Source organism: Oenanthe melanoleuca, chromosome 3, assembly GCF_029582105.1.
Source record: "Oenanthe melanoleuca isolate GR-GAL-2019-014 chromosome 3, OMel1.0, whole genome shotgun sequence".
NCBI lineage: Eukaryota > Metazoa > Chordata > Aves > Passeriformes > Muscicapidae > Oenanthe > Oenanthe melanoleuca.
Genome location: NC_079336.1, coordinates 98,768,312 through 98,793,365, shown reverse-complemented (window position 1 = coordinate 98,793,365; position 25,054 = coordinate 98,768,312). Strand labels below are relative to the sequence as shown.

General features: G+C 42.7%; 1 protein-coding gene across 2 annotated transcripts in view; it reads right to left on the bottom strand.

The window, feature by feature from the left end:
• Positions 1 to 25,054, bottom strand: part of EML6 (EMAP like 6) — an 86,792-nt gene that overhangs the window by 36,174 nt on the left and 25,564 nt on the right. Inside the window, exons 2-15 of one of the 2 annotated variants that reach the window (XM_056488036.1) lie at positions 24,718 to 24,877; positions 19,576 to 19,674; positions 18,459 to 18,527; positions 15,782 to 15,967; positions 13,874 to 14,009; positions 12,209 to 12,410; positions 9,075 to 9,212; positions 7,721 to 7,977; positions 6,467 to 6,679; positions 5,666 to 5,833; positions 4,646 to 4,755; positions 2,728 to 2,846; positions 1,852 to 2,038; positions 1,186 to 1,291 (exon numbers count right to left, since the gene is read on the bottom strand). In XM_056488036.1, coding sequence (XP_056344011.1) covers positions 1,186 to 1,291; positions 1,852 to 2,038; positions 2,728 to 2,846; positions 4,646 to 4,755; positions 5,666 to 5,833; positions 6,467 to 6,679; positions 7,721 to 7,977; positions 9,075 to 9,212; positions 12,209 to 12,410; positions 13,874 to 14,009; positions 15,782 to 15,967; positions 18,459 to 18,527; positions 19,576 to 19,674; positions 24,718 to 24,877 — 2,150 coding nt within the window. The remainder of the gene's footprint in view (positions 1 to 1,185; positions 1,292 to 1,851; positions 2,039 to 2,727; positions 2,847 to 4,645; positions 4,756 to 5,665; positions 5,834 to 6,466; positions 6,680 to 7,720; positions 7,978 to 9,074; positions 9,213 to 12,208; positions 12,411 to 13,873; positions 14,010 to 15,781; positions 15,968 to 18,458; positions 18,528 to 19,575; positions 19,675 to 24,717; positions 24,878 to 25,054) is intronic. The other variant, XM_056488037.1, reaches the window with a different exon arrangement.

Below are 25,054 nucleotides of genomic sequence, written 5' to 3'. Positions count from 1 at the left end.
ATTCAGGACTCTTTTGACAGATTTATGCCCACAGAATATTTGTCCAGTTTATTCTTTACACGGGTTCTAAGATCCAGAATATTCATACTTGGACAGGAATTTACTTGGAGTTAAAAGTGCAAACCACAAAATATTTTCAAACATAGGAATGTTTGTTCAATTAAGGATATTAACAGTAAGTTTTCTGACATCTATGCAGACTATCCAATACCAGTTAAATCATCCTTATCCATTTTCCCTCCTTCTGGCCCTTAATCTCCTTTCAGAATGAGTTTACACACCACAGTGGGTCAGCAATTTCACATTTGAATTCCAGGTCTTGGATGATCACCAGGGCTCCTCTCCTGATAATGGAACATGACTGAGTTCCACAGATTTATCTTTGTGGAAGTCAAGCTTCTTTCATATAGTCTTGTCTTACAAATGTGATCTACATCCTAATGAATTCTTACCACTGGAGAGCAGAATATGAAATAAGCTATGTTTAATTGAAAAAAAAAATCAGATCAAGTAGAGGATAGTTCAGAAAAAGTAATCTCTTAATTTTTTTAACAGAATAAGGGAGAGTGAATTGTGAAGCCCTTTTATAATGAAACAAGTATTTAAGCCCCCACCATATGGATGATATTCCTGCACACAGGAATTATCCCTTAAAAACTGAGACAGATTAGGGCAGCCAGCTGGGAAAGACAAGTGGGAGAGACAGCAGACAACTGTTTGTCATATTTACTTCTTCTGTAAACTCAGTGAAAAATGTGGCAACTGTTAGCAAATGTGAAGAACTGGATGAGCCCAGAGGTGACATTTCCAACTCATTTATATGCTTTGAGTCACCACCCTGCCTGCTTTAAAATTCTCACACCACCATAGACAGTGACCAGAATTCCAGCTGCACACTTGGTGTTATCTACCAGACACCACCAAAATCAATCACTGTCTGAGTGACCAAAGGCCCACGAGTGACTTCACTGCACACACTATTTTTATCACAAGTCAGCAAGCTCCCATGTAAAACTGGTACTGGCTGCAATTTTACACCTCTTTGAATTAGCATTTCATCACAAGGACTGCTTTTAAATTAATCATTTAGATAAACAGGCTGTGGCTTACCTGAGAATTGAATTAGCATCTCACAACAAGGACTGCTTTTACATTTATCATTTAAATAAACAGGCTGTGGCTTACCTGAGAAATCCAGTGCACACACTCCTCTCTGGTGCTGGCCTTTGAGTAATGACAAACATTTCAGGGTCTGGGTGTCCCAAACATGGATGGCAGCATCTCTTCCAACCTAGGTCAGAGGGTTAATTGGGATCTCTGCCTACAGAAGTTCAAAGCACCCCAATAACAGTAATTAGCACTTTTAAATCTTTAAAACACTGCTTTGTCATAAGCCCTATTTTATCTTTTTCAAGATTTATTTTCTCTTTCAGAGAAGTATCAGTGGATGGTTCCTAAAACTATCATTATTCAGCAGAATATTCATGGTCTCATTTATCCTGATGTCTGAATACACTGAATACATCATATTCAGCAGCAGCTATCAGCAAAGTGCCCAACGGCTTTTATCTGAGCAAGGCTGCTGAAAGCTCCTACAAAAATACTGCAGCTGAGCAAGGAAAGTCCAAAAGAGATAAAACACAGCTCCTGTGTTTTACAGCAGAGACCAAAAGTAAATGTAAGACTTTTGAAGGCCACAGCACAATTCCAGCAGTGTTTGCTGTATAGGAACGGTTCCATAATCACCTCCATTAGTTTTAGAGGGGAAATAGAAAACAACACTGAGTTTGCCCGGATTTAAGAGGAAAAAGAGCATGGCAAAAGAGAACAGTGCTGTGACTGAGCTCCCACCTGGCCAGTGGCCACATAGTCCTTGACAGGGTGGATGCAGAGGCTGAGGATGTCGTCGTCGTGGCCGAGGTAGAGGCGCTGCGAGTGCTGCTGCCGGTTGTAGACGACGGCCACGGCGGCGATGTGATACACCACCTCTCCTGCCTGCGTGTAGAACAGGTTGTTCCTGCAGTCATAGCCCCTGTACCTGCAGCAAACACCAAACACCTCGTGGCTGCCCCTCAGCTGCTGGGAAATCCGGCTGACAGGTCCTTTGGGTGCTCAGGGAAAGGAGCTTGAGCTCAGGAGTATCACAGAGCTGCCCCAAGAGCAGGAGCTCAGCAATCCTCTCAAGGGTTACTCTGCACTCAGTTCCTAAATCAGCACTGATTTCACAAAAAGGCTGCATCACTTACATAGAATTGTGTCCAGCTAAGCCTCACAAGGAATTGGATTGGAGCAGAAATCTGTCAGGCATTTTAACACATCACAGCTATCACAAGCAATTAACAGAGACTCTTTGCTCCAGGAAACATCAGGTGTAGTGAGCAACAAGTACAAAATGTAATTTCACAAAACTCAACACTGATGTATTCTTTATCAGTGTTATAAGCTTCCCTTGTCCCTTAACAAAGAGAATCATGGAATGGGCTGGGCTGGAAGGGACCTTATGGATCACTCCTGCCACAGGCAGGGACATCTCCCACTGGACCAGGTGCTCAGAGCTCCATCCAGCCTGAAATACAACCGTAAATAGAAAATCTCTAAGAATTGCCACAGGAACAATGACAAATTCATTGTGGTTAAGTATCAAAAAGTGCTCTGATATGAATTGTCAGAACACCCCAGCAATGTTAATCAGACAGAAATAGCAGATATTGTCTGCTACTACTCTACCCATGGATAAACTGCAGCTTCAAGCTGTCCTCGGGCGCTCGCTCTCTCTTCAGGAAGGGCACAGGATGGTTTTTCTCTTTACTTTGCTGTTTCAGCTGAGGTAGGTCTTCTTTGTAAACCTAAAGAAGAATTGCTCAAGTTAAATGCACGTCTCTGGTTTTCTAAACGTTTGTGTATGTGAGTGAAGTGACTTTAAGCATGAAATGTAGTGCATGCTGATGTGATGCTCAGTGGTTACAATGCAGAGCCAGGAACTCTTGTTTCCCAGCCTTCAGATGATAATAAATGTTTTCTGGACAGCAAATCCTCCAGGCCTGAGTAGCCCAAGAGAGCAATCTGGAGCAGCACAGCAGAGTGTATTTTTCTAGAAGATCCCAGTGTCACTAAGTGAAAAGGAATGGAAATGGTTACTGGGAGTCTCCATGGGATTTTTAGTTTCATCTGTGTTTCAGTGTCCAAGCTCAAATCTGAGCATGAAGAGATGCTTCTATCTCAGGATTATGGTGAAATACACAGTTACCAAAACCACTCCAGTGATCTGCCAACATGTCCAGAATCCCAAAGTACAATTACAGCTCTATAATACACAAAATGCTTTCCATTTAAATACTTCAGAAATGCTAAAACTCTGTGGAACCACTAAGGGTGTTTGAAGCATCCCCAGACAAAATCCATTGCAATGCTGGAATGCAGCTTTAGTGGTTTTTTTTCTGTGTCTACATTTCTTGGACAAATGGATAATGAAATTGCCTCTCCCAGAGAAATCTACCTCACTTCCAAGGAGTAACACTGGATTTTTGGAAGAAAGGATAAGAAAGAAAGAAACCCAGTGAAACAAAATGCTGGGGCATCATGTTCTGATCCATCTCAAAATGCAGAATCCTCCCTGCTGCTTCAGCCATAACATTAAAAAGAAAAAAACCCAAACCAAATCCCAATTCTCAAAGATCAATGTTTTTATTTCCCTATGCTTTTGTCAATTATTTCCTTTAACAAAATGCCAAATGCAGCTTCTGCTTGGGGCTGTCTCACACTTCCTATATGAGATGCTACTTTAAGAAGCTCCTGCTTTTCCATGCATTAACCTGCCTGGAATATTGCTGTTTAACTGGCTACAATGGTATTGTCACTTGGAGTTTTCAAACCCAGACGTCCTTTCTGACACACAGACAGTGTGGAGGAGGATGATGACTGAATTGAATGCAGATGGAAAACCAGGAGGAGGAGCATGGGACTAGAACTCTGATGATACTGTGAATGAATGAGAGGGAAGGGAGAGAATTTGGCAAAACCTGTTTCATTTGTTAATCATGATGGATCTCTGTAATAAACAGGTGAAAGAAGCTGTTGGCAGAAGGATCTATGCAATTTATTGTAGGCTAGAAAGTGAGGTGAAAAGATAAAGGATGCCCTTGCCTAAAGCCTGGAATGTTAGAGGTGAACTTTCCACATTGCAGAAAGCAGCCCCATGCCAGCCATTAAATCCCTTAAACCAACATGAACCAGCTTATCCTTGGATTTTCCCTTTAGTGCAAGATCCCAGTGCTGCTCTGAGGAATTCCTGACCTGGCCCTATTGCAGCTAGAGGTCACTGGACAAGGGGACAGGCAATACTCAGCTCACAATGACAACAGCTCAAGTGACTTGTAAATAAAACTCAAATCAGAGTGCTTTGGGTTGGAAGGGACCTCAGAGATCACCTAGTTCTAACCCCCAAAACACTTTCAAATTCTTTTCTCCAAACCCTCTCAAATTCTCATCTCCAGCTCACGGGTTTATGTATACTGGTTGCATAATCAGCCGAATACCATCAAAATAACTGAGAGCAGCCTGTGAGTCAGCAGCAAACTTCTTCTCCTTGCTGAGCAGTGATGGGAACTTGGCAGGCAATGGGCCCTGAGGGTTATTTCACACTCACCTGGCGATCATAGTTGATTTGAGCTTCCTGCTCAATGTCAGAATCCAGCTCTGGCACGTCGGATAAATCTGAATCTGATTCCTCACTGTAGGAATCAACACCACCCTCTGCTTTAAAAACAATGAAAAATCAATATACTGAGCAGGTAAAACCACAAGAAAATAGTATGTGATGTTTATATAATACAGACTATGGGCAAAGCAGTAGACAAGAAGTTTGGGAGCTCAAGCAGCTTGCAGAAGTCATGGGGGCTGACTGAATGTGTCAGGCTTCATTTCTGTCTCTCCTGTTTCCCTGCCTGGGGCAGGAAGGTGGCAGAGAGAAGCAAAATCACTGAGCAGTTACTGGTACAGTTCCAGCATCAGAGAATTCTGCTTTCAAAACAGGGTCTGGAGAGCAGACACTCAGAAATGGCACATAAAAGCTTTCACTGATCACTCTTTGTGCTTAAAATATTGGCTGTAATGTAGGTATTTTACCAAACTGTGCATGTGCAGAGTGAAATTTTGCCCTTCTGCTGCAGGGAATCCAGATTTTTGCAACCACCAGGACACAGCTCACATGGCTTTGGTAGGATATTATAAGGATCACAACTATAACAAGAAGAATATCTGAAGTACAGCTAATGCATAAATATGAGACATTTGTGGTGAGATATGTGAGATTGCATTGAAAAATAAAATTAAACTATTAAACATGTGTAGTATGACTTCTGAATGCAAATTAGATGGCTAAGGTTGAAAATTTAATTATCTAGTCCCTCTAAATGTCTTCTTTCACACACTTTGAGGAATGCTGCTTATATATTCCCAAACACAAATATTGCAGCCTGCAGCAGCTTTTAATGTGTCCTAAACCAAGGCTTGTCTTTGAAAGCTTCAATGTCCCAAACATGCTGAGTAGATGCAATTCCAAAGAATTATGATTTTTTTTCCTGTTAATTCAATAAAAGCTCTTCCAGCAGTGCTGCAGTCTGTGCTGATCTAATTTAATAAATACCTGAAGAGAGATGATGATTACCTTGTGGAGAGGCTTCCAGGATGCCATTGGTTATCCCTTCTGGAACAAATCTCCACTGAAAGACAGAGTGATCAGCACCTCCCGTGCTCAAAACCCACTGGAAATCGTGGGACCAGCGCACATTGGTGACATGGGCTGAGTGGCCAATGTATTTCCTGAATTTAGCTCCTGAAAACAACAGAACTGCTGGTATGGAAGGGGAAAAATTAACCTTGTGACTAATGAAATTAGGTTCCTAATAGAAACATGCACCTGTGAAATCTGAAAACCAAAAAATACTCAAATGCCTTATCTGATATGCTGGTACAAAAGTAATTGTGATATGAAAATAAGTGGCATAAAACAATATGGACAATAGCTTTAGTTGTCAGAAGAGTACTTCAATCTTGGCAGGAACACACACAAGGTTTAATTTTCACCTTTCTGGCCATGAGTGCCAGAGTAAACTCAACACATGCATTACATTTTTCCTAAAACACAAATTTGGAAAATACACTGAGATGTGATATCAAATTAAACACTGAAGCTCACAGCAAAGCACAAAGTTGTTTGATTTGGATTACTGGCTCTATGCTTGGTACAGTATAAATCCTGAGGAAGCAGCCAGACATTCTCACCACTTCTGGAAACAGCTACACAGAGAGGGTGCAAGTCTGGTCTCTAGAGCCATTAATATTTGCAGGAATTGTGCACACACTAATCTGAATTTTACACCAGAATGAAAAGCCACCATTAGAAAATACACTGATATGATGTTGAGGTAAATCTTGCATTTTTCAGCCACACAAAATTCCAGCTTACCTTTCTTCAGGCACGGAAATCTGAATAATTTCACCAGCCCAAAGTCATCCCCAGTCACCAGCACGGAGCTGCTGTAATTCCCATCCACAGAGTTGACATCTGTGATGTTTGTGTACTTTGGCCAAATTCCACTCACTTCAGATCCTATCACACAGGTCCAGGAGGCCCAGTGAATTCCTTTGATCTCATCTTTGCTCGTTAGATGCTTCCCAGCTGAAAATGAGCAGGTGAATGACCAATTTCATCATTTGCTTTTTAGAAACTCTGTTTCTTTTCATCATCTTTATCTGTGTATTCTAGTTGTGATTCATTCTTAACCTCCATTAAGGAGACTGACAATCTTCTTTAAATTACTATAATCTTTCATTTGTGGTGTTTGAGGACATCACACATCTGAGGAGTTCTAATGCAGCTGCATTAGAAATAATCAGAATACTAATGAGAATTGTAAAATATTTAGGATTAGCATGCTAAAAACATATGAAAGTGGAAAAACTTCATAATTCCAAATCTACCAAAGAAATGCCTTCAGTAGAAAGTACAGTGAATAGCCCGAGTTCCTAGAACACTTTCAAGTGCTAGAAGGTTAATAATACACAATTTAAAATCATGCTCACATGATTTAAATAGTAGATTTGATAGTAGGAGTTTTTCATCCACACTGTAGGTCCCAGAAATGAGAGTATTTGGCCAGTCATTCTGTGGAACTTTTTACTTACAGGGGCTGTTTTAGAGTTGATTGGAGGCTGCCAAACTAGCCCAAAAGAGCCCAGAATTTTATTTCTAAAGCTCTCTTCTGCGAAAGTTTCCTCATTAGAAAGCATTTTCAAATAAGAATGGGAATAAGTCAATTAGTTATTAGTGTTGTTTCTACTAATAAGTTTTTATATTGAGAACCTCAGCAATTTGAGCTGACTCAAAGAGTTCTCCTATTTTTAGTTACATTCTTAAAAATATTCTGATCACTAACAGGAATCATCCATCAAGGAAGGACAACAGGGACAGAGGGGTTTTGGTATTTATCTGAGAGTGAGTCACCTGCAAAACTTTCTATGAAAAAACGTGTGATTTACACAGCAGAGACAGCCTTTCCTTAAAGCTGAGGATATTTAATAAACCAGCAGTGGCTATTTCTCTAAGTTCCAGCCAGGAAACTCCACTTTCACCTGCAGTATTTGTATCACACCTGTGGTGCTCTCTTCAAACCCAAACCAAAATTGAACGGTTTGTAACACGAGCCCCTTGTAAACTTACAGGGCATCTTGTAGAAGAGCCTCTCTCCAGCGCCATCGTTGGTCTGCAGGAACTTGCTGTCCACAGACCAGTCGATGTGGGTGATGAAACTGGAGGATTTGCTGCACTCCCCGATTTTTTTGTACCTCTGGGCCACGGCGTAGACGTCCACGGGGCCGTCGTTGGAGCCCACGGCCAGGTAGGAGCCGTCCGGGGAGAACTTCATCTCGTGGATCACCTCCTTGCGGTCCTTGATGTGCACCACCTCGGTCATGTCCCTGCCAGCAGGGGACAGGACACTGCAACCACACTGAAGGACTGGCACAACATCATTTTTTTAACCACCCCCCCCTCCTTTTTTTTTTTTGTGGATAACTTTCTGTTCCTTCCATCGATTCTAAGCATTTTTTAAAGCAACAGATAAAAACCACAATGCTCTTCATCCTCTTCACCTGCTCTAATGAGCTACTGCTGGCAGCATCCAACCCAAATTTATTGAGATATATTTTGGAAGTATTTCTTTTAAATCCTGACACACAGCACTGCAAAAGCAGGTCCTGAAAGGAGAAGCATTCCTAACCCAAGCCAGAGATTTCTAGGGAGCATCAGACAAATTAACGAGGACAAGATTACTGGGAGACAAAGAAGATTAACTTCTTTAGAAAAATAGTCATTGGGAGGGCTTTAAAATTCATATGAACAGCTCACTTAAGTTTTGTTAAAGTCATTAAAGCAGAGCATTACAGGAGTTTTCCCAAGCTTTTCCCTCCTATCAGCTTGGAGCTCTTGAGTATTTTAAGTATATGCTTGGCAAATATATGGAGAATAGTCAGGAGGGGGCAAACTCTTCCAGATATCAATTGAAACAGCTTTTGTGTTTTGAAATCATGCTGGGGGTTCGGCTGTTTCACTCTATGGCTAATTTAAGGCAATACCTGCTTTTGTGTGCTCTCCACAACAGCATTTCAGACAGAAAATGCTTAAGATGCAGCAAAAAACAGGCTTGCCACTAACACAAAAAGTAGAAGTTATGTTTATCATGAAAATGCTTCAAAATGTCTTTGGATCACCAATTATTTTGTATGTGTATGGCAGGAAATAAATTACCAATGAAGAAGATCCCTCTCCAAACTATGTTCTCTCTGTTATACACATTTCTTCTCACTAAATACCTGTGTAACTTCAGACTACAGGAAAAGAGCCAAACTTGAAAATCTTAAATTTTAACAACATTGTTCCTAAGAGCTAATATTTAGAAATAATTAAAGCGCAGATTTTCTCCTCTTTGCCAAGCTACCACCTCTGAGAAGGGATATGGATGCACAGTGATAATTTCTGTCCCTGTGGAGAGGCAGGCAGTGGCTGCTGATCTCACCTGACTCTGAGGACGATGAAGGAGCCATCCTTCATGCCGAGGGCCAGCTGGGATCCGTCGGGGCTGAAGGACACGCTCCGCACGGCCTCCTCCATATTGCAGCGCGCGATCAAGGCGTGGTCAGCCAGGCTCCACAACCTGCCCCAAGGGAAGGGAAAGCACCAGGGGCTTTTCCTGCCTGCCCAGGAGCCCCAAGGGTCTAGCTCAGCTGGGAAAACCACCTGCACACACCCCTTGGGTTAACAGTGGGGAAAGGATTGGGTTCTCTTCAACCTGAATACAACTGTGGTAGAAGAAAACAGAGTGAAGCTCAATTACATCAGCACTTGGTGTTATTTCTAACTTCACTTAGCTGGTTGAATTCCCCAAAATGAAAAATAAAAATGCAGCTTCTGTAGACTGGAAGGGTCAATGCAGCTCACTGAAAGCAACACTCGGGGAACATCACCACTCCAACCACAGGGAAGATTTTCTTGCCCTAACTCCGAATGAGCCAGGAGACAAAACTGCATGTTGATTCCCTCACTTACATCAGTGCAATTAAAAATAATCAATCAGTAAATTATACCCTAATATAAAGGCAAATAATATCCCTGTATTTTTCTGAAGGAATGGAGGGAGATGCCCAAATTACTACAGGCTGACTCATCAGATCTCAGTAGTCTGCAAGACTTAGAAATTTCAAGAACAACTGAAATAATGGGGGAAAATGAATGAAAGACCTCTCTCAGGATAGAGAAATTAGGACAACAATACCCAACTATCTTTGTGCTCCAAGATATTGCTTCCACATAAATCAGTTTGTCCAACACTCCGGAATCCTAATTGCAAAATATGAGAGTCTGTTAAATAAATGCAATAACTAATTCTCTATGCCTTCAGAAAATGATAATTTTTTCCCTGCTCCTGTGGTAAGGGACAGGGAGCAAGCAGCTTTCCTAGTTGAGATGGTTTGCTTTGGAAATTTAAGATGTTAGAAACCTATATTTGGCTAGAGCCTTCCCTCAGCTGGGCTAGGGAAAAATACAGTAACTCCCCTTCTCATTTAGACATCCCAGACCCACGAATATCATCTGACTTACTAAATACTTTTATTTCTAAATCAACTTAGATTTATATTAGATACCCACTCTTTGAAAAACTGTGATAATCAAATACTAAGAAAAATTACCCAGTGAAAGGCAATACAGAAACATCCTTTTTGATGCAATTTTAGTAGTACAGAAAAATTGCAGGAAAATCCTTTTGTCTACTTTATCTTCATGAAAGTGTTTCTACATTTCACTGGAATTCTTCACATGAAGCCATAGCCTACAAAAAAAATCCCACTAGCACTGAAATCCCACCCTCTGCTGTGCCCACACAGCTCAAAAGTGTGTGATGCTGGGCAGTAAAACAAACCCCTGCACATCTGAGGGATGGCACATCCAAAGGCATCAGGGACATCACAGCTGCTCCAACAGAGGTAGGAAAGGTGAGAGCAGCACTAATCGAGGTCAGATGTGCACACAGACCCTGCAGTGCCTCCTGGAGGGGCAGGGCTGGCTCAGGCTCTGAGTCAGCAGCACCTTCTCCAGCTCCAGGAGCTGAATTGCTCTGCTCACCAAGGGATGAGCCCAAGACAAGAAATCCCATTTTAGTGGGATTATAGGTTTGAGAGCAGTGCAATGCTAATCCCAGCTTTGCAGCCCTCCCTCCAGAACTGCCCTGCACCCTGCCAGGACCCTTGTGCCTGTCTGTAACACTGAGCAGGCAAACCCCAGCAGGAGATCATTCATGCACTGTAGACACTGAAAGAAATAATCCTCCTGTAGGAAGCAGGGAGAAAACAGCACTGTAGAGAACAACTGGCAGTTCTGGCATTCACTTGGATTTTAACTGGCGTTAGAAAGAGATGAGGGATGGCAAGGGTAGGAAACCAGTACAGGTGAAAAGACTGAAAGGGACGAAATAAGAAATCCCAGCTGAGCAGCAAGCCCCAAGGCAGAGGTGAATCATAAGGTGCCATCTGAAGGGGCAGTAATCAGAAGATGGGTGTATGGCAGGAGAGGGGTTTTTGGCACTCAGGACAATCCCTGTCTCTTTAATCACAGGTAAATAACCAGGGCCACTGGGCAGAGTCCATGCTGAGGTGAGAACACACAGCAGCTCTGTGAGTATGGACTGGGGGAGAGTCTGAGCTGCACCTCCAAACTCTACAGTCAAGTCTTACTAAGCACAGTAAAATGCCTTTTTTTCCCTCAGAAGCTTATCAATATGCCAGATTTTACACAGACAGGAAAAGGAGCATCCTTGACTTTTCACAATGCCCACAAACTCGTGGACAAAATTTTAAAACTTTGCTACAAATCCTCAAGACACAAGTGGTGTAACTAAACACAGGATCACAGAATATCCTGAGTTGGAAGAGACCCATCAGGATCATCAGTGCAGCTGCTGGCCCTGCACAAGACACTCCAACAATCCCACCCTGTGCATCCCTGGGAGCAGTGTCCAAATGCTCCTGGAGCTCTGACAGCCTCGGGGCTGGGCCCATTCCCTGGGGAGCCTGGTCAGTGCCAGCACCTCTGGGAAAGAACCTTTTCCTAATATCCACCCTAAACCTCCCCTGAGTCAGCTCCAGCTGTTCTTTTGGGTCTTGTCACTGGTCAGGAGAGAAGTGATCAGTGTCTGCCCCTCCACTGCCCCTTGTGACATTGGTGCATTTTCATTAATCTCATTTTCTGGCATTTTAACTGAATTGGTCTTAGATCAGATTTCCTAAACACCCAAGGCTGAGGCAGACACCTTCTGTGTAAAACACTGGACAAAGGCATTTAGGCTTTAACCTTACCAGAAGAGAAGCATGAGGTGACCATTCCCCATTCAGATCCCCTGTACACAGCAGGAATAAATCAACAACACAAGCACAAGATACAAATCCAATACGCTTTGAACATAAACTCTGATTATTTTTACACGATATGCAATATGAAAAGCGAAGAGAAAAAGCAGCTGCTAAAAACAAATACTGGGGAGGGGGGAAATGTTATCTTAACAGTATTAACATAAGGCCAGCAAATCAATGATGACAAATCAATGCATTACAATCAGTGTGTGAGTGAAGTGACACAACAAAGCAGCCGCAGCCTTACCGCACGGAGCGATCGTCGCTGCCCGTGACCGCCAGAGGCTTTTTGGGATGCAGGGCCAGGGCCCAGAGCTCGCCCTCGCAGTGGCCCTGCATGATGAGCATGGGCTTGTCCCTCTCCCTGACCAGCACCTCGAAGATCTCGCTGTCCTGGGTCCCTGCCAGCAGCCTGTCGGCTTTCCAGCACACGCTGCGGATGGACAGCCCTGGGGCACACGGAGCTGCATTAGTGCCAGCCCTGCCCACCGCCCAAAATCCCAGAGCTCACTCCCAGCCCTGGGGGCACACGGAGCCGCATTAGTGCCAGCCCTGCCCACCGCCCAAAATCCCAGAGCTCACTCCCAGCCCTGCCCACCGCCCAAAATCCCAGAGCTCACTCCCAGCCCTGGGGCACACGGAGCTGCATTAGTGCCAGCCCTGCCCACCGCCCAAAATCCCAGAGCTCACTCCCAGCCCTGGGGCACACGGAGCCGCATTAGTGCCAGCCCTGCCCACCGCCCAAAATCCCAGAGCTCACTCCCAGCCCTGCCCACCGCCCAAAATCCCAGAGCTCACTCCCAGCCCTGGGGCACACGGAGCCGCATTAGTGCCAGCCCTGCCCAGCGCCCAAAATCCCAGAGCTCACTCCCAGCCCTGGGGGCACACGGAGCCGCATTAGTGCCAGCCCTGCCCAGCGCCCGAAATCCCAGAGCTCACTCCCAGACACACCCTGGGCACTGGGGTCACACATCCCAGCTCAAACCTCGAGGCATTCTGTCACAAACTCAATCCTGGGAAAACAGGCTTGCTGCACACCTTGGGAATTTAAAAACCAGCTACATTCCACAGGATTTAAAAATTTTAAATTTTGTATTAGCCGTTCCTGTGACTGAGGCTGGTTTATTCCTTTTTCCACTGCTTTACTTTGTTGTGCATTCAAATAAAATTTTAATGGTGAATTCTTCTTCGCTTTAATCAAAATGGATTATTGAAAAAAAAAAATTAAAAAATACATCCCTCATCCCCAAACCAAGACAATTTTGCTTTGTATAACTTTTAAGAGAGCTTGATCTTATTCCACAAATCTGATCCTAACTTTGGAGCTGGAATTTTACTGACCACAAGCTTAAAAACAACCTCTCAGCAGGCTGAGCAATTTAGCACTCTCTAGTCAACTGCATGCAGGGTTTATATTTTCTGTTCCAGTACATGAAAAATAGTCTGGATAATAGAAGCTGTGAGATGTGAATGAATAAAAAAATCCATTTGTTATGCAGTCAAGGTCACTCACATCACCATTTTCACATATTTTTGGAATAAAACTTCAGATGGTTAGCATCTCTGAGTATCAGGTTCCAGAAATCTCAATTACTTAAATGAATTGCAAGTAATTAATTAAATAAGGATCGGCTAACTTCATTCTCCCATCTTAAGGTGTTTAATTAGTTCTCACTTATCCTCTTGCATTTGCATGGTGGGGAGCAGAGATTCCATCCCTGTGTTTACACCATGAACCATGGAACACCCCACGGTTACAGAACTGTCAGAGGGGGAAGGGAACACAGATCCAAAAATAAATACAGTCATTAAGTAAAAAAATCAGCAGTGTGCAGAGACATGCTTCACACTAAATGCTGTCCCAATCCATCACCCAGATGTGTGAAAAGCCATTAAAGGAACAGCTCATTACCTTTGTATCCTTGTTCAGTCTCCCTGAGATCAATTTTAGTAATTGGTTTGAACTCGGTGTCCCAGAGCCGAATGCAGCCATCTCTCCCTCCAGTGGCAAAGCCTTCTTCACAAGCATACATACTAAAAATTCCAGCCTGCCAACCAACAGCAGACCAAGGCTGAAAGGTCTTTACAGCCCATTTAGACACACAAAGCAAACGTTTTCAAACAGACTCTTGTTAAACTGCTGCCCATCCAGAAAGCAAACCAGTGAACACAGCTTTTATTTCAAGTGCTCCACTGGAGTGGTTTATGTGGAGACCTTAGTGCAAATAGCAGTGATACAGTCTATCTGCAGAACTTCAAATGTGGGTCTGGTAAGATTATGACAAGGACAATTGCAGAACTAATGGAGCACTTAAAATAAAGAGTTTCCCGTGATAAACAAAACCAAGCAAACAAGCAATACAAATATTCTTACAGGAGCAGAGGTGACTGAGACATTCTCTCATGAATTCAGTTCAGACATCTCTTGGAATCTGACAGGAACTGAAAGAGTGTCAATTCATTCTCTTGGCTGAAAACAAGTTTCTATCACAGTCTGAATTTCTCCTTGGTTTTGAAAATGCCTCATGATTAATGGCTGTGCTGAACTACCTTGGAATAGTTCAAGGAATGCCTCCTGAGTCAGTATTTTATCAGGAAAACCTTGGTTAGGAGACAAACTGAACTGCAGGGAGATAAATACAATGGAGAGAAGAACCTCCATTTTCAAAGTGGCCTTGTGCAATGCCTCCATAAATTAAACTTTCTAACTATTAATTACATAGAGATTGCATGTTAGCCATGGCAAACTCCATAATTTATCACATTATATATATAAAGAGGTTATATTTAATCATTCTAATGAACCTAACTAAAATTCTGCAAAGAGAATTCTGCTAATATACTACAGGGGGTTATTGCTTGCCAAAGACATTGCTGTGTTATTGCAGCTGCAGTTCTACAGTAGCTCCTCAGGTAAAATGCCCCACTGCCACCAGCCTCTCTGCTTTCATAAATTAGGGATCACTTCTGTAAATAATCAATACTTAGATCTCATTTGAAGAGGTTCTAAGAATCCTGATGAAATGTCACCCTAACTAATTTTGGGAGACCAGAAAAAACCCCATTATTTTTGCAGTGCTCTTTGTAGAACAAAACCACAGTGACAAGTGTTAGATGTCATATCACTTTTCTAAAGAAAATTGTCTTGTTTCCTTTTGTTCCAAAAAACCCATATCAGAATGCCATTACCCACAGTCATATTCCAAACAGGAGAATTGAATATACTTTTGAAATAAGGAAGTCCTATAGTGCCTTTATTGTAGCAACAACAGAGGCAAGTTAATTGTATTAGATGGTCAGAAATCCTGCACATCCCCCTTTCACTCTAATTAAGAGAGCTCAGGCTGGGGGTGGTGGTTTGTGGGTGTGTGTTATGCAGGCAATTGGAGTAAATTCTTTGGAGTATGGCTGGAGTACAAACTCTCAGATTCAACAGGTTTGCCCCACACTGAAGCTCTTCCGAGGAGTCAGTCTCCAGTGCTGGGAATTTTAGTGCCAACATTCTATTTAAGCCTAGATAATGTGCTTACCAATTATTTTTACGTAAACTGATCATAACTGAAGCTACTCAATCAGTGAAACTTTAGATTTACAGACTTCATTTGAGGTTTGGTTTACTTGGTTAGATGGATGCTATAAATATCAGCAGTTCTGGCACTATCAGCTCAGCATCTGTTGGCAACATGTCAGCAAGTACAATATTACATTTAAGTTCTTAATAGCTGAACAGCCTCAGACATCCTTCTGACTGAAACAGAAGGAAACCTTTGAAGGTTTTCAATCCAACTCTTTATCAAACAGACATGAAAACACCACTTACACCGTGTGCTCCTTGAATTGTGCGGACCAGGTTGAGCCCTTTCCAGACATAGATGTCTCCATTTAAAGCCCCAGAGTAGGTGATGTCTTCCTTAGCACAGGCTAAACACAGGATTGTTTGCAGATCTCCTGTTTTACCAAATATTCCTCTCTTTGCTGTCAGGGCATTCCCACACAAGGTCCAAAACTGTGAAATGGCAATGGCAGGTCAGGAGAGGTTTCTGCAGAGTTTCTGGTTTCTCACAAGAGTGTGCAGCTCTCACACACACACACCTGACAGAGCATGTCTGGGCAGGCACTGAGTGATTCCTTCAGTCCTACCAGAACAGCCACTACTCCAAAGCCTGCCCATTACCAAGGGAAGATCAGCAAATGTAGTACATCTAAACCCAAACCAAATGATTAATCTGCCTGAGGGGCTGAGGCTCAATGCTGCCTCCCTACTGCCACACTGCCCCTTCTCATTCTCTCACTCTCCTTTACCAGGTTTTGCTGGGAAATGCTGTCCAGACAAGTGCATGTTTTCAAACCCAAGAAAATCCCATTTTTCTTGTCTGCAAAACAGCTACAGCACTGAAGTGATAAAATACTTTATCTTACACAACCTGCATGCTGGAGCAGCCACTTCTGCCCTTCCCCAGAGCACTGAAAGAATTCTGCCCCTCAAACAGAGTCACAATTAGTGAGAAACCATCTGTTCCCTGGGGACTGCACACACTCACACATGAGACAGCTCCCTGACTCCAGGTCCCAAGTGTGGAAAGGGGATTTGCTCAGCTGCCACACTAAGTCATTAACATTCTGCAAAAATGAATCTAAGATTGACTGGGGAGGAGAAGAGTGAAGAAAACAAAGTTTGTCTCAGAAGGTTCTTTGGAGGTGAGCTAGAAATATAAGACTACTTTTTTTTTTAATAAAAGTGCTCTTTAAAATTTAAATAAGCATCATTTATCAAGCAGAGACCACAGCTTGTGTACTCAGCTCTCCCTCAAGGACCAGACCTCCTGGGGAAGGCAGAATAAAGAGAATATCAATGAGAGATGTGCAGGAGAAGTGCTGAAATCTCCAGTCCTGTCAGCAGCAGGACGTTCTGGACAGGTGCAGGTACAGAACAGCAAATCTCTGGGGTGCAGCACAGCACAGTGTGTCAGAGGAGCCATCCCTGCTCTGTCACCTGGACAGGAATTGTGATGTGTCTGACATGGATTCATCACCATCCATCTATTCCCACTTCATTCGCCTACAGCCAAATTTTTAGTTTGTTTTTTTTTAATTCATTATTCCAGAAAATCCTTGGATCAAGGTTTTTTTGTTTCAGCTCCTTCTCTATAGTTAATTCAATTAAATTTTCCCTTTGCCTCTTAACATCAGCCAATTTAGAAGGCAGAGGGAATAGTGCCCCCAGGGCTCCCATTCCTTGAGTAAAACCTAATTCCTCCTCCCTTCTGCTCAGCTGAGGAAGGGTTGGAGGGCAGGCAGCCCTGGAAGGGTGGAGGGAGGATCCTGAGCTCTGGGAGAGATTCCTCAGCTCCTGGGCTTTACCTCAGCTTCTAATCCCTGCACAGCCCAATGAGGCAGCAGAACTGGATGGCTAAAGGAATAAACAGCACAATTCCCAAGCATCCCAATTCCCACAGTGATCCAATTCCTTCAGAGCTGTTATTATCACATTCCCACAGCCTTGTACCAGACAGTTCAGGCTGCTGCTGGAGCACCACTGGAGGGGAACACAGAGTGATTTCCCCTCCATGCTGCTTGTTTCCTATTTTTTGGCATTCCTTTATCTCCATGTGTTTACAGTGCCTGGTATTCTCTGTGGTCAGGGTGATTATGGCAATTTTAAACAGAGGACAGGTGCCAAACAAACACAGGTTTTGGAAAGCAGCTTGCAGAACACAACAGATGGCATCACTGCTGCCAAAACCACCCACAGCTTGAAGCAGTGGTGGTTTAAGGGCACGAGCTTCTCAGGAACCAGAACCAGAGATATTAAATGATTTCCTAAACTTCTAGTTAAAGCTCTTCCCACCCCAGTCATGTGAAATAATTGCCATCTGTTAGGAATGTTTTTGAGGAGACAGGAGGAAAATAGAAACCTGAAGAGGATATTGGCAGACAAGGATTTGTTTCTAAGCTTTCCGCAGGCATGAGAAGTTTTTATCCTAAACATCTAATACATATCTAGGTTTCTATTCCAAATCCTTCCATAAAGGGTGACTTAGAGGGAGCAGATAGTGGGGACAAAACCAGAGTTTTGTCTCTACAGGCCCTGCACACTTCTCAGTGGTGTTACATGAGAAGCCCAAGTGCAGGTTGTTCACACTTTTTACCTTGGTTCCTCCACCAGCTGCACAGGGACCCTTTGTGGTGCTGGATGAGGAAAACACCTAAAGGTTGAGACCATTAGGGTGAAATGAGCAGAAACCCCAAAATTATAAATATATAATGATGAAAATTACACCAAAGGATCTTCCTGACTTTCTTGTTCAGGTAATCTGCATATCAGGCACTGCTGAATGTCTGAACTGGCTTCAAACAGAACATTCTGCAAAATGTTCACAGCATAAAGAAAGACAAATATAATCTGTCCTATATTTCAAGTCCTCATCAGGTAAGAACACAGATTTTTAGGTTTTTTGTGCAAGTACTTTTTCCAAGTAAACAATGAAAGCTCTTACCTTTATGTGTTTTACTCCACAGCTGACAATTCTGTTTGGCTGATATTGATCCCAGGAAATATCAAATATCTGTTAAGAAATATATTAAGCTGATATTTTGACCTATACAGTAATGGCATCTAGACACAGCTTGTTTTTACCAGTGCTTAGCCATAATTTCTGCTAGAACACATTACTAAAAGTTACTAAAAAAAGAACACTCTACAGGTAAATTTGGAACTCTTTGTAACCAAAGGACAAGGCAAACACAAGGGTTCCTCACACAGTTCTGTCAATACACTTCATCCCTGACTCCACACTGCCAATCCATTCCAGCTCCAAGATACCATTGAATAAACAATATTTACATAGGCATTCTTTCCCATCCCCTTTTCTATGCAGAAGCTCCTTTTTCTGGTTGGCAAAGTCTACTGGGACTAAGATTTCAGTACTTCTAGCCTGTCCTAGAGAGTTCTGATAATTCAGAACCTGACCTTGCACTTACTGAGGTCAGTAGCAAAACTTGCACAGAGGCAAAACATGTTATAATATGATAATATATAAACAAACTATCAGAATGTTTCCATAATTTATTTTAACATATGCATGGATGTGCTTATATATGTCAGAGAGATATTTTGCTTATGCTAAACCTGGTAAAACACTTCCTAATCCTGAATAACATTATAAACTTAAATCTGGTCAGTTATCTTTATTTAAGTTATGATCCTTTACCTAAAGCTAACAGATATAAAAGAAATATTTACCTCAATCAAGTTTCTTCTACAGGTAACTGCCTTAAGGAAAACTGAAAGAATATAACTAAATTTGCCCTCAGGATAAATTGTCTTTTTGACATATCAGAGACAAGATGATCTTTGGCCACTGAGCTCTCATTTCACATCTCATATGAAGATCACCCTACTTAGTGTGTAGGTACAACGTTTACTCCCAGGCTTACTAACAGTGCCTTGTGCTGGGTCTGGCACAATGAGAAGGAATTCTCAGTATTTTAGTATTTTAAAAGCCAGGCAGAATAACCAGAATTACCTTTGCATTAACCTAATAGAAACAAAGGTTATTTTTGAAAGAGCCATGCAGCTCCCAGAGAAAATGCAGGGATGCTCCATACAGTTACCCTGTCAGAATGGCCTGTAGCTGTTGCCAGGAGCTTCCCTCTCTTCCAGTCCCAAATACACACTGTGTTCTTGGCATCCAGTCCCACCGAGGCCAAACGCTGAGGAAAAACAAGAGCAATCCAGTTACCAGGAAATCTGCCAGTGTTCCAGGTGAAATTCTTACTCTGAAACATCTGAGGTGCTTGTATCAGGTGCACACCTCTCCAGCATTTTGATTGATTATTCTGGTATTAAAGTGAAAGGGAAATAAAAGCTTTCACTATTGCCAACTACTGCCCTGTTCATTATGCTCATTTTGTTGAGCTTTCAAACCAGAACTGGATATACTTTTAATAATTGCCTTTTTCATAGCTTAGTGTATCACATCACCAGTTAAAAGAACTGAAATAATTAACTAATAACCAAGTTAAATTAAATTTGTATTGGTCATTAATTAAAATAATTTAATACTTTTCCATCTCAATAATGGAGGAAATAAAAAGAACAGAATAAAATGGAGGGAAATCTGGAAGAGAAAAAGCAGAGCACATCCATTTGTGACATGCCCAGAAGATCAGCCATTACTGTGGAAGTTATAGGTCTTTTCCTTCCCACTGACTGTCCTAATTTTGTCAACTTTATATGAATTCCATAAAAAATAGGCTTGAATTCTGAGTAAGCAAATTGTTTAAAATCTGGACCTGTGATAACACAGAAGGACTGAGCCAGCAAAGAAAACAAGTGTCATAACCACAGACTCCTCTAAGATGTTATATTAGGAAAAATATTAGATGCAATAAAGCTCTCAACAACTGAATAACAGAGAGAGGAAATGAGTGTTCACAGAGGAACAGAGAGCTCCAGCTTTCATTCTGTAGCAATAATTCAGAGAGCAGGTACTTGAGGCCTTTTCATCCCTTTCCTGAGTGGAAATACTGAAATATTTCCACATCTTCCCTCCTGGGAGAGCCCCTTGACAACCTCTGCATTAACTGCAGTGGGTTCACACACCCTCCACTGACTTAACAATTACAGTTTCTTGATGTAGAGGAATGAAATAGATGTTTTGGGACTTTGGTTTAATGAGAGATGACAATAGGCATTACCCCAATGCAAAACCTGCAGAACTGAACTACTGTGGCACCAGAAAATGCACCAAGCAATGTGGTATTAGTGAAAACAGCAACAAAACAAAAACCCAACCCAACACCCCTCAGCACCAGTACAAATTATTTACAGACTTATACCACAAGGTCCTCCCAGGGGAATAAAAATACAGAGAGAAGAAATGAGCTGTTCCTAGAGGAACATAAGGTTTTCATGGGGCAATCTGGAATTCTCAGATATTGTTGGGGGAATAAGATTCCCTTGGAGGGCTCACCCTACACGGGGGGCAGAGCTCTGTCAATTGGGAGTTGTGAAGGGAGAGTTAAAGAAGTTTAGTGCACGGAACAAAGAAATAAAATTACAGTTTTTGCAGGAAGTCACAATGTGAAAGGATTTCTGTGCTTTACCATCACCCCCAGTGTCACTAGAACCGGGGTGCTGGAGCTGGCCAGGGTCAGTGTCACAGCACTCCCAGCTGCAGGGCCACTGAGAAACTCCTCTGGCCATTGGCACTGAGGACACACAATAAACCCACTCAGCAGTCCAGCAGTGGGAAACAGGAAATCAGACCTTAGGGAATGGCACCTATTCCATGAGTGCAGACAATGCCTACAGTGGTTCCCTAAGGGCTCCTGTTTCCAAGCACTATTAATGCCTCCCCTCAGGGCACTTTGGCAACAACCATGAGAAGGAGTTAGGGCCAAGAGAACATTTTCCATCCAGGGAGTGCAGGACAATCTGCAAGTATACTCCCTTGATTTTGGAAAGCAATCTAATTCAATGTTAGAGTTGTTGTAACACTGTGCTGGAAAATGAAGTATTGAGACTTGTCTAAAAGAGACAGCTCAAGCAAAAAAAAAACTTGACAGACAACGTGGAGAATAGAAATGTTCCCTTGAAATTCCAAAATAGAGCATAACTACTAACTAGCAAATTAGATAAAAGGATGTAAAAGACACATGGGATACTAAAGGTAGCTGGAAGCAGTGGATAAACAGATAATGAGGAGCTGAGTGGGGTTTGTGGCAGTTGTGTGACAAGAAACACCAGTGCCTGCCCTGAGAAGTCCCAAACCAGGTCATTGCAACACTGGGGGCTCTCAGTGAGCACAGCCAGCAGAGACCCCTTCAGGACCACAAAAGGGGCTGCAGGAAGGGGCAGAGCCATGGAAATTGGTTCTAGGGAAAGTGGTGATTATGTATTAGCTGGGAAGTGCATTACAACGTGTCTGATCAGGAGGGAATAAATGAGCTGGTGTAAAGTTTCACAACATACATTTGATTAGAGGAAAAAAATCACTCCTCCAACTGTGTCCAATCTGGAATAAGGAATGGCTGTTTTCTAAAACTTCAAATTGTGTCAGAAAGTTTATTTCTTAGCTGACTGGTATCAGCAGGGAAAGCACTACAGGAAACTAAGAAGTACTTTATATTTTCTTTTAACCTTGGCCTGCTGAGGAAGGCCTCCCACTGGCAGAAAAGTGATAAATGTTGAATTTCCTTTTTGGCTGAAACACACTTTTTACTTCTCCTTCTGGACAGGAATTTGACAGAACTACCAAAAGAAAATATCTGTGAAGTAGTTTAGGCACATAATTAAACAATTCTTTTTAAATCTACACAGATTTGGAGGATCTGCCTAAAGAACCCTAGTGCTGCATTTCAAACTTTGCATTAGGCGTGTATGCATTATAGCAGTGCCCTTCCCACTCCATTAAAAATATTTATAGAAAGCTCATAAAAAGGTTTAATCTGAACTCAGAAACTGAATTCTGTGCTATTGATAAAATAGTTCAGTATGAGGCCTCTGCTTTGCAGGTAATTCTGTGAAGGGAAGATGTTAGTTCTCTTAAGGAGAAACTGTAGTTAACTCCTGATTGAAGAGAAGACATTCTTAATTGCAGGCAAAATGACAGCTCCTCATTAAACATTTGAACAAAGTGCAGTTTCCCTCCTGCCAAACAGCAGCTCCTGCTCAGACAGAAAAAGCCCAAACTAAAATATGCATTTTTAAATAGCAACACTTTAAGAAAATCAGCTGTCATCAGGACTGTATTAATGACAAGTAACACAAAATAGGGAATTTACTCTATTTGTCTCCAAAAGCTGTATTGAAGGTACATAAATAAAGGAAGCATTAATAGAGGATGACCTCCATTCATTAGAAATGACAGCAAACCCTGTGCACACTGATGTGCATTCCCCACCTTGTGGAACATTAGGCAGGGAAGCACTGCAGGAACAATTGTGCTGTATCCATGTGGGGTCAGCTCCAGCCCAGCCAGGAGGAAAATTTCCCCATTCATTCATTCATCCAAAAGGAACAGATACCCTGGAGTTTCTGGTTCAACAAGAGCAAATTAACTTGGCCCAGGGAGAGATGGGGTGGCCCTGTTGTATCACACTTGCACAGGAGCTGAGATCCACTCTGGGAATGCAGCAGAGTCACCTGGGCTTTGCCTCTGCCTAACTTTTATTTAGGAAATGGACAGCTGGCAGAGTTAGCAGTGAAAAGAATACAGCTGTTATTGCAGCTGTACCATCCCTGACTGTCGCACTGATTTGTGTTTTGGGGCTGAATGCAGATCTTCCCTGGCTCTTGGCAACCTTTGGATACAGAAGGAGGAAAGCTTTGCACTGGGAGGTGCAAACTGGAAGGTGTGTGCAGAGTCTGTTTTGCCCTGTCACAGACACCAGCTCCCTTGGGAATCTGACTAAACAAAGCAGAACTGCCAGCAGCTCCGAGCTCCAAATACTCTTCCTCCCAAGCCCTTTAATTCTGGCACAGCCAAAGCCAGGAAGAGCAGCAAAAAGCCAAGATGCATTATCCATATTCATCTTCTCCAGATATAAAAGTGTTCAATGCAAATTTTTATTTCCAGAATAAACTGCAGTTTCTCAAGCACTTCCAGAAAGGGAATTGTCACTGTTCTGCAAGATCAATGTGGCAGTGAGTTTGGGTTTTAATTACAGCAAGCACTCATCAGGGTCTTCAGGAAGGCCTGCACCCCAAACAGCCTCCAGGCTCATAAGTCTTCATTCCCATGAGGTGCTTAAATAGCTTCTTTTAAAAGTTTAACTACCAGTCTTATGAAGTTAAAAATGAGGGGGAAAAAATGAAAAGTATTTATTTCTGAATGAACAATATCTTAAAAAATATTACACCATCAGAAATTTTGTTCTGTTGATCTGAGGCTTTTCTTGTCTGAGGTTTTTGGTATCAGCTAATCTAAGAATTCCTAAATATACTTCAGCAAGTATTATGTCAGGAAACTGATCAGGACATATTTGCCATCAATAATGACATAATTGCACACCAGATATTTATTTATAAAGTTCTGTGAAATATTTCTCAGGTATATGTCAATATTAGGGCTATTTGCCCAAAGCTTTTAACACTGCCTGAAAGTAAAAAATCATTGTGTTCAGCTGGGAACAGCCCACCATTCAGTTATATTTTAAATTTGGTTTCAAGATATCATCTAGACTAATCACATTGCAGAAAGCCACACTGTGCCCTAATGCAATTATTCAATTAAATTGCCAGTGCACTCCAGCCAAGGAGACTCTCCCAGCAGTGAGACTGGTGCAGTCCTTGTGCCAGAAACGCTGCAGGGTTCTGCGGGCTTTGCCAGGAACTGATTTCTCTGGACAGCAGGTGACAAGCACGAGGTGAAGCCACTGCAGTTAAGCCACAGACGGGTGTTTCTGCTCTGGATACCTGCCCAAAACACAGGCAATCCCACTCCAACACCAGGACAGTCCCACTCCGGATACCCGTCCCACACCGGGACATTCCATCCCCGGACACCCGTCCCACACCGGGACATTCCTGCTCAGAGTACCTGTCCATCACCCGATGCCTGCACCCCGCTCAGATGCCAGGCTGTGATTTCTATCCCAAAACCACCTCCCGTGCCTTTCCACCTCCAAAACAGACCGGGGCTGTGAACGGCAATCCCAGCTCCACTGTGCCGGGAGTTCCATCCCTGTATCTGCTCAGCACACAGCATTCTCGGTGCCTCTCCCCGGAGCCCGAGGAGGAGCTGGACTGACCTGGCCGTCCGAGTCGAAGGCCAGGCAGGCGACGCCGTGCGTGTGCGCATCCTTCAGGACAGACACGGTCTGGACCCGGTAGGAATCCCAGACGCAGATGTAGGGATCCTTCCCAACCTGCCCTGTGGCCACCAGCGTTTTATCCGGGTGAACTGCGAGGCTGCAAACAACACACTTTAAGGTTAGAACACACTTTGGGAATGACTGCAGCAGCTGTCTTCAAAATTCAGCTGATTCCAGGATTTACTTAAAATGTTTTGCTGAGACTGACATGGTGAGTGCAGGATACAATTTGTCATGTAATAACATTTTAACTAGGAAAAGGAAAAGATTAACC